The sequence below is a fragment of the Macrobrachium rosenbergii genome, chromosome 48, assembly GCF_040412425.1.
Source record: "Macrobrachium rosenbergii isolate ZJJX-2024 chromosome 48, ASM4041242v1, whole genome shotgun sequence".
In the NCBI taxonomy this organism is placed as follows: domain Eukaryota; kingdom Metazoa; phylum Arthropoda; class Malacostraca; order Decapoda; family Palaemonidae; genus Macrobrachium; species Macrobrachium rosenbergii.
In genome coordinates this window covers 27561899-27580100 of record NC_089788.1, presented here as the reverse complement: position 1 = coordinate 27580100, position 18202 = coordinate 27561899, and the positions used below count along the sequence as shown (strand labels likewise).

Genomic DNA, 18202 nt, shown 5'->3' with positions numbered 1-18202 from the left:
CCTTAATGAAGACAAAGACTTTACCTAAAGTGTCAAAACCCCCGAAAATCCCAACCATGCCGAGTTCCGCCAGGTCGTCGTTGGCCCCCAAATCTTCGACTTCCTCCCAGAAGGCTACTCCCCCTTCTAAGGGGTCGAGATCCAAGGCAAGCAGGTCTAAGAAACCTGATTTTGACCCTGAGGCCTTCGCGGAAGCTCTGATGAAAAAGCTGTCTGAACAGGTCAACTCCCAATTTGAGACGATGTCTCGAGATCTCGCCTCAAGTCTTGAGACATCAGGCAAGTACATCCAGTCTTTGGCGGAGAGACTGAAAACTCAGGAGGAGTCGCTTGCCGGACTAGTTAGTTCCGGTCCGGTACAGCAGCAAGGTTACTCCATCCCGGATGCCTCAAAGTTGCCCGCTTATGAGGATTGTAACCCTTGGCGTCTCGCCTTTAATGCCCCCTTTGCGAATGGTAAGTTAACCATTGAAGGTTGTGGCACCCGCCCTGTGGAAGACTACGAGTTCTTCCCGGCGGATCTTGTTTTTCCTTTCCCGGGATACGCCCGTTTATCGGAGGAAGCCATGGTGAGGGAGGACAAGATCCCCAAGGAGACGGTGATCTTCCCCAGGGATCAAGCACAGTCGGCATGGGTCAGAATTCTTTCTGACTGGGAGTGCGCTAACACTATGTTGACTCCACACAAGGGGAGGTATACGATGTTCTTGGTCCACGAAGACATCCCCACCCCTTGTAGATCCAAGATTGCAGAACTGACCCTTCAGGCCGGAACAGAGGATAAGCCGATGCCACAGCTTCGTGAGACGGACCCCTACATCTCTTCTCTTTCCGGGAGACCTGGATTGCTGGGTTGGGGCTCCTGAAACATTGACTGTAGGTAGGCTGGATCTGGAGTGCGCTTCAGATCTTTTCAGCGAGCAATTGCCCAGGATTCTGGAGTCTCTGATTAAAGCAGAGTATGATGCTAGGTGCCGTCTCAGCAGGTCCATCAACTCTGTCACCTCGGCGGAGTTGACATCTGCTGTCTACAAGGACGAACCTCTGTTCAGGATCCTAACTAAGTCACTCCTGGCCTCGTTCCAGAGTGACTTATACGATTTCGTGATGGCAAGACGGAACTGCCGGAAACGTGCTGGCTGATGCTACCATCCAACACGAACGGAATAAGGTCATTAAATCTTCTGTCTGGGGTATTAACCTCTTTCCTGAGGACGCGGTTAATTCCGTCATCAGTAAGGCCTCCAGGGCCAATCAAAATCTTAGAATTCGTTGGGGACTTCCTTTCAAGAGGAAGTCATCCGAGTTTTCGGGCCCTCAGCCTAAAGGTAGAAAGAGGACAAGGAGGTACCACCCATACAAGGCACCCCAGACCCAGACAGTCGTCCAGGCAGTTCCAGTCACTCAGATTTCACAGCCTTCCACCTCCAAGGGACATCCCCAATATGTTTTGCTGAACCAGCCAACTCACCACCCTGCTGGTTCAGCAACTTATGTAACCTCTCCAGCCTTCAACCCCGCCTATGAGTCTCAGGGGTCCTTTCAAGGCTACCGCCAGGCTAGGGGCCTTAGAGGTCGAGGAGGTTTTCGATTTAGGACCGGATCCAGACTCCAGTCTAGAGGCAGAGGTTCAAGAGGAGGCTGAGACAATAAGCCCTCTAACAAATGAGCCTCCTCAGGTAGGTGGGAGATTACGCCTCTACAGGGACCATTGGACTTTCAGTCCATGGGCCCACAGTATTGTTTCAAAGGGTCTAGGTGGAGCTGGATAGAGGGGCCTCCTCCACCAGTCAGATTCTATCAAACCCCAACACCGGATCTGTTAGAATATGCATAAAAAGACCTTCTTCTAAAGAAGGCAACAAAGAGAGTCAGACATCTAAAATTTCAAGGACGCTTGTTCAGCATGCCAAAGAAAGACTCAGACAAAAGAAGAGTAATATTGGACCTACCAACTCTGAATTCTTATATTCAATGCGACAAGTTCCGCATGTTGACCGTCTCTCAGGTGCGGACCTTACTTCCCCGTGGGGCCGTCACCACCTCTATAGATCTTACAGACGCTTACTATCATGTCCCGATAGCAAGAAACTTCTCTCCCTATCTAGGGTTCAGACTAGGCAAACAGGCTTACTCCTTCAGAGTAATGCCTTTCGGGCTCAACATAGCACCCAGGATCTTCACCAAACTAGGAGAAGCTGTGGTACAGGAACTGAGGTCTCAAGGCATCAGGCTTGTGGCTTATCTAGATGACTGGCTAATCTGGGCTCCCAAAGACACCGAGTGCCGGAAGGCGACCAGAAAGGTCATTCAGTTTCTAGAGTATCTAGGATTTCACATAAATACAAAGAAATCTCGTCTGATTCCGGCATCCCGATTTCAGTGGCTAGGTATCCAGTGGGATTTAAACACCCACAAACTTTCAATTCCTCCAGCAAAATGCAAAGAGATAGCCAAAGCAACAAGACAGTTTCTCAGGTGCAAACGAGCCTCTCGTCGCACTCAAGAAAGAATCTTAGGTTCTCTTCAGTTTGCATCAGTAACAGACCTACTTCTCAAAGCAAAACTGAAAGACATAAATCGAGTATGGCAGAGACGAGCCAATTACAAATTCAGGGACAAAGTCTCCCTCATACCTCCAATCTTAAAGAAAAGACTTCGACCTTGGACAACGGCCAAAAGTCTTTCCAAATCAATTCCTCTACAATTCCCTCCACCAGCTCTGATCATCCATACGGACGCATCTCTCACCGGATGGGGAGGTTACTCACAATACAGGAAGGTTCAAGGAACCTGGTCAAATCTTTTTCGTCACTTCCATATCAATATTCTAGAGGCAATGGCGGTTTTCCTGACTCTAAAACGCTTACGCCCAGCCAGGAACATACATATCAGATTAGTCCTGGACAGTGCAGTAGTAGTTCATTGTCTGAACAGGGGAGGTTCCAAAACAAGTCACATAAATCATGCAATGATAGCAATCTTTTCATTAGCAATGAAAAATCATTGGCACTTGTCCGCCACGCATCTGGCAGGAGTAAGGAACGTGATTGCAGACTCTCTGTCAAGAACGACTCCTTTGGAATCGGAATGGTCTCTGGACAAGAACTCATTCAACTGGATTTGCCAACAGATTCTGGGGCTCCAGGTGGACCTGTTTGCCACGGAATCGAATCACAAACTTCGATGTTATATAGCTCCGAACCTGGACCCTCGGGCTTACACCACAGACGCAATGTCAGTAGACTGGAACGAATGGCAGAAAGTCTACCTATTCCCTCCAGTAAATCTTCTGTGGAAAGTTCTACACAAACTCAGGTCATTCAAAGGTTGGATAGCTCTTGTAGCCCCCAACTGGGCGAAGAGCAACTGGTTTCCTCTTATATTAGAGCTGAAACTCAGAACCATTCAGATTCCTCATCCAAAATTAACCCAAGTAGTACAAACTCAGACTGTGTCAGCTTCCTCAGGAATGCTGAATGCCCTAACTTTATGGATTTCATGAAATTTACGGCACAGAAAAATGCTAATGTTGATCCTCTGAACACAATGTTTATAGAATCAGACAAGAGAGAATCTACTCTTCGTCAGTATGATTCGGCAGTAAGGAAACTTGCCAACTTCCTGAAAGAATCAGACGTTCATACTATGACCACGAATCTCACAATCTCATTTTTTAAGGCCCTTTTTGATAAAGGCCTGGCTGCTAGTACCATTACTATGACTAAATCAGCCTTAAAGAAGATATTTCAGTTGGGATTTAACATTGACTTAACAGATTCGTACTTTTCCTCTATTCCTAAAGCTTGTGCTCGTCTTAGACCAACAACCCGTCCTAAAACGGTTTCTTGGTTTTTAAATGACGTTCTAAGACTAGCTTCAGACTCAAATAATGAATCTTGCTCTTATTCGACTCTTCTTAGGAAAACATTGTTTTTAATTAGCCTGGCTTCAGGAGCTAGAATCTCTGAACTTTCAGCCCTTTCTAGAGAGTCGAATCATGTGGATTTCCTCCCATCAGGAGAGGTTCAACTTTCTCCGGACCAAATGTTTTTAGCCAAGAATGAAGACCCTCTAATTAGGTGGTCTCCCTGGAAGATTATACCTCTTCCGGAGGATCCTTCATTATGTCCGGTGGTTACCTTAAAAGCTTACCTTGAAAGGACTTCTCAAAGGTCTTCAGGTCCACTTTTTGTTAGAGAGAACGGTGGAACCATCTCCTTGAATGGTATTAGACAACAAATCCTTTATTTTATTAAACAAGCCAACCCGGATTCAATCCCCCAGGTCCATGATATCCGGGCTGTAGCCACCTCAGTTAATTACTTCCAACATATGAATTTTGATGAAATTAAGAAATATACGGGCTAGAAATCCCCTAGAGTCTTTAAACGTCACTACCTTAAGTCCTTGGAGGCTCTTAAATTTTCTGCTGTCACTACAGGGGACATTGTTTCCCCAGAGTCAGCCTAATATCATGTTATTTTGTAATTTGTAATTGTAATTGTATTTGTATTTTGCTTGCCCTACCAATTGGTATACCTCTCACCTACCTGCCTCACTTGTATTCCCGTCCTTTCTACCTTGTTGACTGGGTTTGGGTTGCTTCACAAACCACTCCTGTCTTTGTATATACCATCCTTGTTATAAAATTTTTTCACCAAATTTTGTTATTTTAGGTGATGGTTTTTTAGTTAAATTGTTAAGCTATTCCTGTAGCTACATTTTTTTGTATTGTTTAGGATAGTAAAAACTTATGTTGTGCATATTTATATAATTGATTATTCTATTTGGATAAGTTAAAAGCATATTCAAAGTTAATTTTATTTTTCCTTGGTAAAATTTTAGATTTTGACATTTAACCTTTTTATGTTTACAAGCGTTTGTGGCCAATTCTCTGCTACTATTTCACTCGACGACACAGGTCGATCCCAGAAAAGGGATTTTGACAAAGGAAAAATCTATTTCTGGGTGAAGACCTGTGTCGCCCAGTGAACCCTTCCCTCTTTTTTTCCCACCCTAGGCTGGCCAAAGCTTGGGTGCTATTTCGGGATGGAGGTTCTGGGTAGAAGTAGTAGTAGCGAGCGGAGAAGGACCGCTGTATCGGCACCCCTTAGGTAGAGGGGTTTTGGGAGAGGAGAGATCTATTTGGGTTAAGCATCTGTGGTAGTGGCTCCCACTCGCTCCTAGATGACATACCGACATCCTGTAAGGATGATCGCTCCAGAGGTAGTAACTCTGGCGTCCTATTAGCTGTATAGCTTTTTTCTCTGGTATATCTAGCAAATATTTATACCTAGAAATGTGTGCTATATGGGACATTTCACTGGGCGACACAGGTCTTCACCCAGAAATAGATTTTTCCTTTGTCAAAATCCCTTTATCATAAGGTGAATTATTGTAACTTGAGCACTGCCTGGGTATTTTAATGGTTTTATCACAAAAAATGCATTTAGTCATGAATATGATATGAAAATACGGTAATTAGTGAATATTTCTCTGTGAAAAATAGAGCGAATTGGTGAATTTTCCATCAATAATGTGTATGTATGTTCCATAAAGAAATCTGCGAATCATGAGAACGCGAATACGGGGTGTTTACTGTATTTAGTTATGTTATCAGTTTGAAGTTTATTTTGTTAACTCTTAGTTGCATGAAATGTATCACAATAACAAATATCCTCTTTGCTCTTCTTTACTTAACCAAGCTGTCTTTGCTCATAACACTAGGCAGGCTGCTGGTGAAAACTGTCGTTTTCTCATATCATCACAGTTAATAATATTCAGTTGCTAGGAGTTTTATCTTGGTTACAACTAAAATGTGGAATAGTTTGCTGAGTGCAGTTGTGGAATCTTCTGATCTGCAAATGTTTATGCAAGGAGTAAATTCATTCCTGCTTTCTGCTGACGTCTCCTGCATTCAGGTTTATCGGTCTTATTTTCTGTTCCATCAAATTTATTTATTTGTCACCTTTTCCTATCACTTGTCTCTTTGCAGGCTGATTTCCCATTGGAGCCCTCTTGGGTTTATAGCCTGTTGACTCTGCTCATAAATGTTTTTACCTGAAGATTTCAAGAAAGAAAATGATTACTGCAGGAACTATTTATCTTTGCCTATGCTGGATGGGCACACATAGCGTTTGAAGATTTTTTTTCAATGTTATAGGTTATTTAGGAACGGGTAGGATATGCACCCCTGTCTATCTTCCTGCCTTTCTTCCCATTCCTTGATCATTCTCTTCTTTCTCTCTCCCCTGTAGTTCAAGCTAGGAAGGGTAAGGATATTTAGTTCTGTCTGTCTTCTGTGCTGACTGTTCCATGTTCCATAACTGCATGAGAGGGTATGTCTGCACCCTCATCCATACAAAAGCAGGCCTCTTGACTGCCCTGTGTTAATTCAGTAACTGTCAGAGAGCTGTCTGCCTGGGAACTAACTTTTGCCAGTGGATGGAAGGTTGTGCCCACTACCATTACCCTCTCGGTCATCTCCACCTCTATTCTGGGAGGAGGTTGGCTTACCTTACCCCAAGCTGTATGGGTAGGCAAAAATCATCCATGCATTCTTTGGCTCCTTCAGAGCAGTGCGAGTGACAGTGTGATTTATCAGTGGAACTATATCATTTTAGATATATGTCCAAAATTGGAAAATGAAATTATTTTTTCATTGCTTTTGCATGAGTACCTTAACTTAGTATTGAGTGTTTGTCCTTGAAGCTTTTCATACCACAAGCAGTTGACTAGTATCTCTGCTTTCACTTGCCATTTACTATTCTCTCAAATACTTATGTTGTTGTTTGTTTACATTGTGCAGTGAGAAAACTAGCCTGAGGGAAGCAATGACTTTGAGTGTATGTTTACATTCTTTTACAGTTCCTCGTTGGGCGAGCGGGTTCCGTTCCCAGCTACCACTCTGTTGGCCGCGAGTTCGAATCTCTGACCAGCCAGTGAAGAATAAGAGGAATTTATTTCTGGTGATAGAAATTCATTTCTCGCTATAATGTGGTTCGGATTCCACAATAAGCTGTAGGTCCCTTTGCTAGGTAACCAATTGGTTCTTAGCCACGTAAAATAAATCTAATCCTTCAGGCCAGCCCTAGGAGAGCTGTTAATCAGCTCAGTGGTCTGGTTAAACTAAGATATACTTAACTTTTTCTGCTGTAAATGTTAGATATATCGATATATTCATTATAGTTAACTGCTTAGACCAGAGAAATACATGAAGCATAAAAGTGAAAATCTTTTCAAACTGCTATGCAATCCTCCTCAAATTGGCCCTGATAACAAATTAGTTTTTTCAGGGTATCATCCATTGGCAGCCAAAAGTGCAAAGTTACACCCTGACTTTGTCCATGTTTCTTATACTCATGATTTAAAAGCATGTACATATTAGTACTGGCCCTTAGGCTTATCTGCAGGCTATTTCTAGACTTCTTGATAAATGCAGTCAGGGGTATGCTTATGGCCAAGGTGTCTTACTCTAGAGTTCTTCCTCTTCACTTTCAAGGGAATACTTTGTCTCCTTCCCTTTTGACAGACACCCAATTTGTACCTTAATAATCCCTTCATATGTGAAATGTGCAGGATCAAGCAAGGTTTTTGGCATCTGTGGATGTGGAACAGCATTGCAAACCCCGTTTCAGGCTTTTGAAGATTGTTCTGATGCTAACGTCTCAGGGTGCACTGGCAAAGATGGTTAAAGCCATGAGTTTGGTGTTTCCTGTGTCCTTCTCTGGTAGTCAGCAGTCACATAACATTGAAAACACCACCCTTGGCCTGATCAGCAAAGTTAAGCAACATTTGATCTGATCAGTACTTGGATGGGTGATCACTTGTGAACACTAGATGCTGTGAATAAGTGCACTTTATTGTAACTGTAATTCATGTAATCCAGTGCCAAATTAAAGCTTACTTAGGATGAGGAGCCTAAGCTCTGTAATTAAAAGAAAAATGCTATAAAAGTAAATATGCAAAACGGCAAGTCGAACAGCTCTTCGGCGTTATTTGCAACAGTGCAATTCCTGCCTAATAATAAATAAGAAATAAAAGATTTTAAAAGCTACGGAAATTATACTTTTATTTCAAAAATAAAGGCGAAAGTAAATACTTTGAAGAGGCTCTTCACAAACCCTGTAGTAAATTTGTAGCATTCACATGATTTTCCATGGAATCATCTGCTTTATTTTTTCAGTGCCCAAGTTATTCTTTCCAAACCATGTGCTTTGATCTGAACAAGGCACAACCTCGCCATGAAGTTTGGAATATTAGTTAATAATCATAATTAATCCTAGTCCCAGCTCAAGTGATGGCCTGTCTGGGAATGAAGATACTCTCAAAGTTTTTGTGCTTTTCCATCAGAGAATTGAATAGACTTATCTCTTATGATTCTCCTAAAGTTTCTTTCCTCAGAGGCCTTTTCAGCCAAAAAATTTCGTCTCTTAGGACACTTGTCACTAGAGAACTTCATCCCCCTTTCCAAAAAGAGACCAATTCTGTTCCAACGAAAGTAGTGATACGACAGGTCTTTCTTAGTCCAAGTTCCATCAGTTATCAAAGATTCTAAGTTGGTGGAAGAAGAGACTATTACTCCAGACAGAGACAGAAATCTGTATAGTGTGAGGAGCTCAGACCTGACATTTTAATAGGACGTTGAGGAAGTAGGATGAGGTGCCAATTTAGGGAACCTAGACACATCATTTTGCTGGCCAGAGAAGGATATAGGCCTCCATGTAAGTAATGTAGGAATTTGACTGGTTGGAAGATTGAGTCTCTGGAAAAATAATATAGTAGTAATCTTTTCAAACAATACAACAACCCTCTTTATACCTGCAAAATACCAAGTTCCTGGTGACCATGGAATTTTATGTTGGTCAGAGTCCAAGACTTTATTCTTGATGCCAAAGTTTGTTCTAGGCAAGAACGTTTCAGTGGATCAGTTTAGCATGCCACATCCTACCAACAAAATGGCCATTACACCTATCAGAATATCAGGACTTGTGGAAACCATTGGGCTTGCCAAACATCAATATGTTTGTTACAAGCCAGAACAAATGGCTGGTTTAAGTATATTATGTAATGAACTAAGTAATTTTTATATAGTATCCCATGTCAGCCCACTTCAGGCAATAAAAATGTTCTTTGCAGAGTCCCTTTATTACTCTACTTTTCATGTTTCTCTTGGTACTCCCCCCCCCATTCCCTAGGTGTTTAACCCCTTGAACAAGCAAGGCCTGTGGAGTAGAATTATGACTCCTTGGTATTGTTTAACTACATTGTGGCACAAGTAATCCATGTAGGTATTGCTTCACATGAGGATTTTGTGTCCTTGGTGATTATATGTTAGTTTTATAAGTTAGTCATTATTTTATTTTCTGCATTGATGAAGTGTATGGGTATTACAGAATGTATTAAAAGAAAGCACATGTTTAATTTTATAAGATGTTTTTATAGCATAACATTCCTTATGTTTAAAGAGTATGTTATTGTTGTGACGTCATAGGAAGTGACGTCACAGGACGAAAATGGCGGGAGGGAGAAAAATGTAAACAAACATGAGCGGGAGTGTTGAAAGCATGGTGGAAAAGGTAGAGAGAGCTCTCTGAAGGTTAGGTCGATAATGGTTGGGTTGTAAGTCTGTTTGTGGTTTTTGTTGTCTTAAGCTGGATTGCATAGAGTAAAAAGAACAACGTGAACAGGTGAGTGGATCACATAATTGAATAATTTAAGGATAGGTTAGGCTAGCAAAATTTTCACTTGGTATGTTTGGTATGAAGGTCTTATTTTTCAGAATATACTTTTTTTTTTTTTTTATTCATGACTAACATTTATTTCACTCCTTAACTATTCATCATAGATTACAGCTTGCACTCTACAGGCACTGCAGCTTAGTAGAGAGCATGCGTCATTCTTTGTACCCTGCCACGTCCTTAAGATTATGGACCCTAAAAGGAGAAAAGAGACTGTGTGAATTGCTTGCTGAAATGGGGTAAAGATACCAATATGAGTATGGATATAAATAGCTTTACAGCAGTAATGTCATTGCAATAGTTGTTAGAGTTTATCAGAACTAAATTACTTTTTTTTCACTCTTGTGAAACTAGACAAGCTTGACAGTTATTTATTTGTTCCAAAAAGAATAAAAACCTTTGATTTTTTTAGAAATATAACTTTGGTCAATGTATGGCTTACTGTCTGCTCACCTGAATGTCAGCCCAGCCCCACTTTTTATATGACCAGTGTTAATTGGAGATGTCTCCACTGCTGCTGAGGTCACAGAACTTGACTTGGTTTGGAAGGTTTTTGTTAATGTTCTTGCCTATTTTGTTAGTGGTTGTTCAGTATGTCAGATGTATATGAACAACAAATAATTATCACTTTATTATTCTTTCTCATGATAGGGCAGCCTGTTTTTTTTGTTTCTTGTGTAAATTATATAGGATAGGATCACAGTATTTTAACTAAAAAATGTTGGAATATGCAGAACACTAACATATCTTTACAGCAAGACTTAGGTTTATTTGTTGGAGAAACAATATTTCTTCTGCAGAGGTGCTCTGAGGGTTACTTTGTCTTTCCTCTTGCTCTCTCCTTCCTTCTTCATCACCAGACTGCTGGAGAAGGGCAGGAACATTGAAAGTCTTCATGGTTAACCACTGGAAATTTCCATGAGCATTCCATTCACCATTAGAATGGAGGCCAGCCTTTGATATCCCCTTGTGACACTGCAGCTTCAAGAGAAGCCCAATCTTGAGCAAGATTTCCATGGGAGGTTCAGATGGGTTCCTTCCTTGTTTGACTGACATACTTTACTGGCTGTTAAATCTTCCATTTTCTTTGGAGGATGAAAAAATGTTGGGGAGGATCTTGGTTGAAGGGCTAAAGAAGCAAGTGCTTCATCTATCTACCCTTTCTTTCTTGTTCTCTTCTTCATCAGGTACAAGCTCGTGCCCAGTTGTCCTCTTAAGTCTTGTGAAAGACCAAACTCTTCAAACACTTTGGTATTAACTGGTGCTTTGGAGGTACTTGGAAAGTGAAGGAATTCTGCACTCCTCAGCTTCCAGGACAGTGTTGTGGACATGCATACACAGAAGCTTCTGTCCTGGTTCTCAGACCTCTGCAATAACAGATAATTCTGTTATGCAATTTAAGATGGTTGCTGGATTTGTCTCAGATCAGCCAAAGGTGAGCTGGGAATTTTCTTTTGTAGGGTCTCTGGCCTGGCCGAGAGCCCTCTCTTTCTTGGGGTCCCTTTCTTGTATCCTTTGCCTGTTTCAGCTGTTGTAATTTAGGTCTTCACCATTGCAGCAGGAGGTTGATCAAGTGACCAGCCAGGTGGGAAAGGGAAACATGGTTCCCATCTTTCTCCTTACCTTCTTTGTTGAGTTCTCCCTGGCCTCTTTAGTCTCAGCTTTCAGGCTGCTGAGAGGAGCTGGTCAGCAGTCCCTTCTCAGGATGATCCTCCAGAATTTCTCCAGTGCTCCTGCTCCTTGTTTTGTAGGACAAACACCAACCTAACCTTACTCTGGCTTAAACTTTTCCAGAATTAGTTGGTCCAGTCATTATTTCCTTTTGCCTGTCTATCTTCAGGACCACCTCTGGGAAGGTCTTTATCATGATGGATATTATACACCCCATCATGGGAACTGTTATGCTTACCATTAATTTTGTCACTGATAAGCTACTGTCTCTTTGCTCTTGTGATAAGTGGTATGAGAGGGTCAGGTTGTGGATTCGGGGTCAGGAACCTGTTCCCCAAACGACTGCGTTTGTTTCTGTCATTTAAAGTTTATTTTTCTTCTCTGGAAGTAATGGCTGTGAATAAATGCTGGTACTTGCATGATGTACTTGGTATACTGAGGAAGCTAATTTTTTTTTAAAATTTATTGAACCAAAAGATTTACAAGTTTGCTACCTATTTACCTGTGGCAATTCCAACCCAATAAAGTAATACAAAAAACTCATATTCACTTACTCACTGGCTGCTAATTCTAATTAAAAAGTTTTTTAAATCAATTTTTGCTGTTTCCAGTTTTTATTTACAGTTATCCAATGCAAAACAGTCTGGCACTTTTTACAGCAATGACGATTTGAATCAGTAGTACTGAAGTACACTCAATCATCAAAGGCAGTCTTTTATACAACCTCAAGACCCTGAAAAGGCTAGATTTCACAGAGCCCTTGGGTAACACACAAATGTGCAGGCTGGGGAAATGTTGCACTAACTTGTAGGTGGACACAGGCAAAAATTTCATTTAAAGGTACTGTCATCAGTACTCCCATGTGTATATTCAGTTTTTTACAGTTTATTTATTCAAAATCATTTTATGTTACAATTGTGAAGGTTGGTTGAACATTGCAGATGTCTTAGCAAACATTTATTTAGTAGGTTCCACTACCATATAGGCTATACTGTGATGGCAGAACTGTAAACATTTGGAAGCAAGGGAGACAATTGGACTGTCACTTAGTCCTCGAGTCTCAAAGTTAAAAAGGAGAATCAAACTGGAGTAAGGTAAGACTATAATAAAAAATAAAAATTTCACTAAAAGAAAGTCAAAGTAAACATCTTAACATACAAAACATCATTTTATTTTAAGGTGTCATCTGGGACCATGCCTTTAGATTCTTGGGAAATGTTTTTGGTTACGGTTGTTATTCCCCTCCTGGCTGGTTACCTTTTTTACAATAACATAAGTCTCCTCTGCTTGGTGCTAGTTTAGCAAAGTGTTTGTGGCAGGTATCATGCCCACTATGGGGTCATCATTCTGTCCTCTTCCCTACACATGTACATTATATGTGATTGTGTGCAGTCCACATCCTGAACTGTTCTCCATGCATGATATCAATTGATATGCTGGCTAGTTGGTAGTACTTTGCATCACCCCTAGTTAAAGTAAGAAATCTTTGCTCAGGTGGTTCCTTCCCAGGTTGATGAAGGAAGTCTGTATCAAACTATGCCTCTTCTTCTTCCTTTGAGTTCCCCATATCTGGACCCCAGAAAGCACAAGAGAAAGCCCCAGTTCTATAACATCCGTGCACGTACATGTTCACCTAGATCAGGTATCAGTTCTAGCTAGCCTAGATTTTTTCTGGGTTGAGGAATGAAGGCAAAAGGAGTGATTTTCGTCAGTCTATCTGGATGTTATCTGATTATGATGAATTGATTTGCTGGTTGGTTAGTAGCATTTTGCACCAACTTCCAAGTTGAGTATTCAATTTTGAATGTTTTGGGACTCGATCGGGTTATATAAGTCCCATTTATTATTTACGCCTGATCGGCTGGGGCGCCATTTAGTGTTCGTCGTGGCGGCTACCCACAGCCTTATTATCTGAATGCCTTCTTTCGTCCAAGACGATTGAATATTAAATTACTACGTTCTTTTAATGATAGTTTCAATTTTTGCTCGATCTGACGCGATCGGCTATTATTATTATATCTTAGAAGTTGAAAGTTGGGCCTAGCCTAGCTTTCCTTTATATGCCTTACGTAGGTACATTTGTTAAATGTGTTATTATACCATTTCATTTAATTATGTATCAGTTCTTGAGTCTGTTTTGGGTGGTGTTTGTTAGCCTACCTGACCAGTTTGGCTTTGCCGATTCTTGGAAGGTAGGCTAAGTTGGCCCCAGTCTTCCTTCCTTCTTTGGCTTATAGGCCTGAGTAGGTACGGTTTTCTTGGGTGGCCTTCGTTCGAGTTTGAGTGCAGGCCCTTCCTCCCTGACCAGTTGATTCTTCAATCTCGGAAGGTGGGGTTTGGCGCTAGCGTTCTTTCTCGTTCGTTATTTTGGCGAGCCCTAGCCTACATATCCATGAGATGTCTTCAGGAGGTTAGGCTAGGCGATAGAAACAATGTTTATTTTTTCGCTTTATTTTCTCACCCCCCTTTTATATCAGTCTCCATTGTCTTGGCTCTCCCTTTGGGGCATTTTAGAGCTTAGCTTTTTGCCCCTTCGGTTGAGATGACACTTCGTGGAAGGTGCCTAGGCACCTGACCTGTTGTTGTCGCCATGCTTCACTCCGCTTCTTCCCGTTCCGCCATCCGGACTTGTTCCGGCGGCTATCGTTAGCTTCGCTTTAGCTTCTAGTAGAAACTTTAGCTTGAGCGTCGTTGCCTTTTGTTTACGGCGGAATTGGAGAGGAGCTGTGATGAATTTGGTAGTAGTAATTGTAATTTTGTTTTCTGCTCCTGCTTCCCTACCGTTCCGTCATCCGGACTCGTTCCGGCAGCTACCGTTAGCTCGCTTTAGTTCTTAATAAGACTTTTGCTTGAGCGTCGTTGCTTTGTTTACGGTGGAATTGTAGAGGAGCCGGAATGAATATTGTTTATATTACTGTTATTATTATTTCTGTAGTTTCTGTGATCGGTGTTCGGTGATTCATCCCGAACCTTCGCTCCGGCGACTAGTCCTCCCTGGTTGTTGATTTCTGTGTGTATGGTTAATTTTCGTGACGCTCCGGCGTCACCGGAATTGCTTTCCGGCGTGATCTGACTCAGGTTTGGCCCACCTGTTTAGGATTCCATTGGAGAGCTCCGCCGTATCCACAGTTCTCAACTCCGGCGTGGAGAAGAATATTTTTACTTTAAGTTTTACTAGTTTAGCCGTTCCGCCGCCTATTTTAGATACTCATGTATCAATTTTTTATTGTAGGTGGTGCATTGCCAGGAACCAGGCTGTAACGCCTACTTGCAGCAACCCTGTGGCCACGTAGCATGCAGGTCGCATGCTGGTTGTGCAGTCGAGGTCGACGACCACCTCGTCTGGCACCCAGGCGGCTGCGATGTGTGCTCGCACTCTATTAAGATGTGGTTGATGATTGATGCGTTAACCTTCAATTGTATTTAACATGGTTATTTCAAACAGTTTTGTTTATATTTGACATAAGTTAATATCTTTGTCAATCCCTTTTATTGACATGGTATTCGATTAACAGATCCCTCGGTCCCGTCAAGCTTCGTCTCTGGCGACACTGAAGATCTGGGTTGGCGGCTTTGGTCGCAATGTTCGTCAGGGGCGTCCTTATGTGCTGGCAGAGGATATCTGCAATATCTTATACCCTAATGCTAGGGCCTTTGCAGCCGTAGCCCCCGAAGTAGCAGAACCCCTGATCAACAAGATTAGGCTTGAGACCCAGGTCTCACCAGAAGATCAGGAGCTGTGCGGTGAAGTGGCCGAGGAAGTGGCCAACATCAACCTAGATATCGAACCGATGGCCATCGACCTAGAGGAAGGTAGGGATGTAAGTGAGGCAGGTAGACCAGTTAATCCATTGTCTTTCAGTTCACCTGCGTCTTCGTCTTCATCCTTTCAAGGATTCTCTAAGAGCTCCACCTTGGGGACCCATTCGGGGTCGGTGATCCCCAAGGTGAAGTCCTCTGTGAAGACGAAGACTCTACCTAAGTTGTCTAAACCCCCGAAAACCCCATCTGTAACTAGCTCCGCCAAGGTATCATTGACTCCCATACCTTCGACTTCCGCCCAGAAAGCTACTCCCCCTTCTAAGGGGTCGAGAACAAAGTCGAGCAGGTCTAAAATCCCTGACTTCGACCCTGAAGCTTTTGCGGAGTCAATGATGAGGATGCTTTCTGAACAGGTCTCTTCTCAGTTCGAGGCAATGTCTCGCGATCTTGTCTCGAGCTTTGAGTCGTCAGGGAAGTATGTTCAGTCCTTGGCGGAGAGATTAAAGGCACAAGAGGAGTCGCTGGCCGGACTGGTTAGTTCAGGTCCGGTTCAGCAACAGACCTATGCTATCCCAGACGCCTCTAAGCTGCCAGCTTATGAAGATTGTAACCCTTGGCGTCTCGCTTTTAATGCCCCCTTCGCTAATGGTAAATTAACCATCGAAGGCTGTGGCACCCGCCCTGTGGAAGATTACGAGTTCTTCCCGGCAGATCTTGTTTTTCCCTTCCCGGGGTATGCTCAGCTTTCCGAGGAAGCCCTGGTAAGGGAAGATAAGGTTCCCAAAGAAACAGTGATCTTTCCTAGGGACCAAGCGCAGTCGGCATGGGTTAGGATCCTATCTGACTGGGAGTGTTTGAACACTAGATTGACCCCTCATAAAGGTCGATTTACGATGTTCACCGTAAATGAGGATGTCCCAACTCCCTGCACCTCTAAAGTGGCGGAGTTAACCCTTCAGGACGGAACAGAGGAGAAGCCTATGCCACAGCCGTGAGACGGAGCCTACCTCTCTTCTCTTCCCAGCAGACTTGGAATGCTGGACTGGAGCTCGAAACCTTTACAGTGGGTAAGCTAGATTCGGAGTGCGCTTGAATCTTTTCAGTGAGCAATTACCCAGGCTTCGGAGTCCTTGATCAAAGCTGAGTATGAGGCTAGATGCCGTCTCAGCAGGTCTATCAATTCCGTCACCTCGGCGGAGTTGACGTCTGCTGTATATAAGGATGAACCTCTGTTCAGGTTCAGGATCCTGACCAAATCACTTCTGGCCTCTTTCCAGAGTGATTTGTTTGACTTCATAGTGGCAAGGAGGAACTACCGAAAATTTGTTCTGGCTGGCGCTACCATCCGTCACGAGCCGAACAAGCTCATAAAATCCTCTGTCTGGGGACCAACCTATTTCCCGAGGACATGGTCAACTCGGTGATCAGTGAGGCCTCAAGGGCCAATCAAAATCTCCGGATCCGTTGGGGACTCCCCTTTAAGAGGAAGTCGTCAGAGTTTTCGGGGCCCCAACCCAAAGGCAGGAAGAGGTCTAGGAGGTTCCATCCTTACAAGGCACCCCAGACCCAGACAACTGTTCAGGCAGTTCCAGTTGGCCAAATTGCCCAGCCTTCCACCTCCAAAGGACATCCACACTATGTTTTACTGAACCAACCGGCTCACCATCCCGCTGGTTCAACAACCTATGTCTCTCCGGCCTTTAACCCTACCTATGAGTCTCAGACTTTTCAGAGCTACCACCAGTTCAGGGGCAATAGAGGTAGGGGAAGCTTCAGATCTAGACCCGGTCCCAGGCTCCAATCTCGAGGTAGAGGCTCAAGAGGAGCCAGAGACAGTAAGCCCTCCACTAAATGAGCCTCCCCAGGTAGGTGGGAGATTGCGCCTCTTCAGGGACCATTGGACATTCAGTTCATGGGCCCACAGTATTATTTCAAAGGGCCTAGGGTGGAGTTGGGTAGGGGGACCCCCTCCACTTGTCAGGTTCTATCAGACTCCAACACCGGATCTGTTAGACTATGCAGAAGACCTTCTTTTAAAGAAGGCAATAAAGAAAGTCAGACATCTAAAATTTCAAGGACGCTTGTTCAGCATGCCAAAGAAAGACTCAGACAAGAGAAGAGTGATTTTAGACCTATCAACTCTAAACTCTTACATTCAATGCGACAGGTTCCGTATGTTGACCGTCTCTCAGGTACGGACCTTACTTCCCCGTGGGGCCGTCACCACCTCTATAGATCTTACAGATGCCTATTATCATGTTCCAATAGCAAGAAACTTCTCCCCTTATCTGGGGTTCAGACTGGGAAGACAGGCTTACTCGTTCAGAGTAATGCCTTTCGGACTAAACATAGCGCCCAGGATCTTCACCAAATTGGGAGAAGCCGTGGTGCAGGAACTGAGATCTCAAGGCATCAAGGTCGTGGCTTATCTGGACGATTGGCTAATCTGGGCTTCCAGCGACTCCGAATGTCGGAAGTCGACCAAGTTAGTCATTTAGTTCCTAGAGTATCTGGGTTTTCATATAAACACAAAGAAATCTCGTCTAACCCCGCCCAAATTTCAGTGGCTGGGCATTCAGTGGGACTTAAGCACCCACAAACTTTCAATTCCCCAGCAAAATGCAAAGAGATAGCCAAAGCAACAAGACAGTTTCTCAAGTGCAAACGAGCCTCTCGTCGCACTCAAGAAAGAATCCTGGGTTCCCTTCAGTTTGCGTCAGTAACAGACCTTCTCCTCAAAGCAAAACTGAAGGACATAAATTGAGTGTGGCAGAGCCGAGCCAATTGCAAATTCAGAGACAAAGTCTCCCTCATACCTCAATCTTAAAGAAAAGACTTAGCCCCTGGACAACGGCCAAAAGTCTTTCCAAATCGATTCCATTACAATTTCCCCCTCCAGCCCTGATCGTCCACACGGACGCATCTCTGACCGGTTGGGGTTACTCACAATACAAAAGGTTCAAGGACTCTGGTCGAGCCACTTTCGTCACTTCCACAAAAACATTCTGGAAGCAATGGCAGTTTTC

General features: G+C 43.2%; 1 protein-coding gene across 2 annotated transcripts in view; it reads left to right on the top strand.

The window, feature by feature from the left end:
* The window catches only part of Cdc45 (cell division cycle protein 45), a 118698-nt gene that overhangs the window by 59479 nt on the left and 41017 nt on the right, over positions 1-18202 (top strand). For both annotated transcript variants that reach the window (XM_067091552.1, XM_067091554.1), the window contains one exon: positions 9851-9982. In XM_067091552.1, the coding sequence (XP_066947653.1) occupies positions 9851-9982 (132 nt within the window). The remainder of the gene's footprint in view (positions 1-9850; positions 9983-18202) is intronic.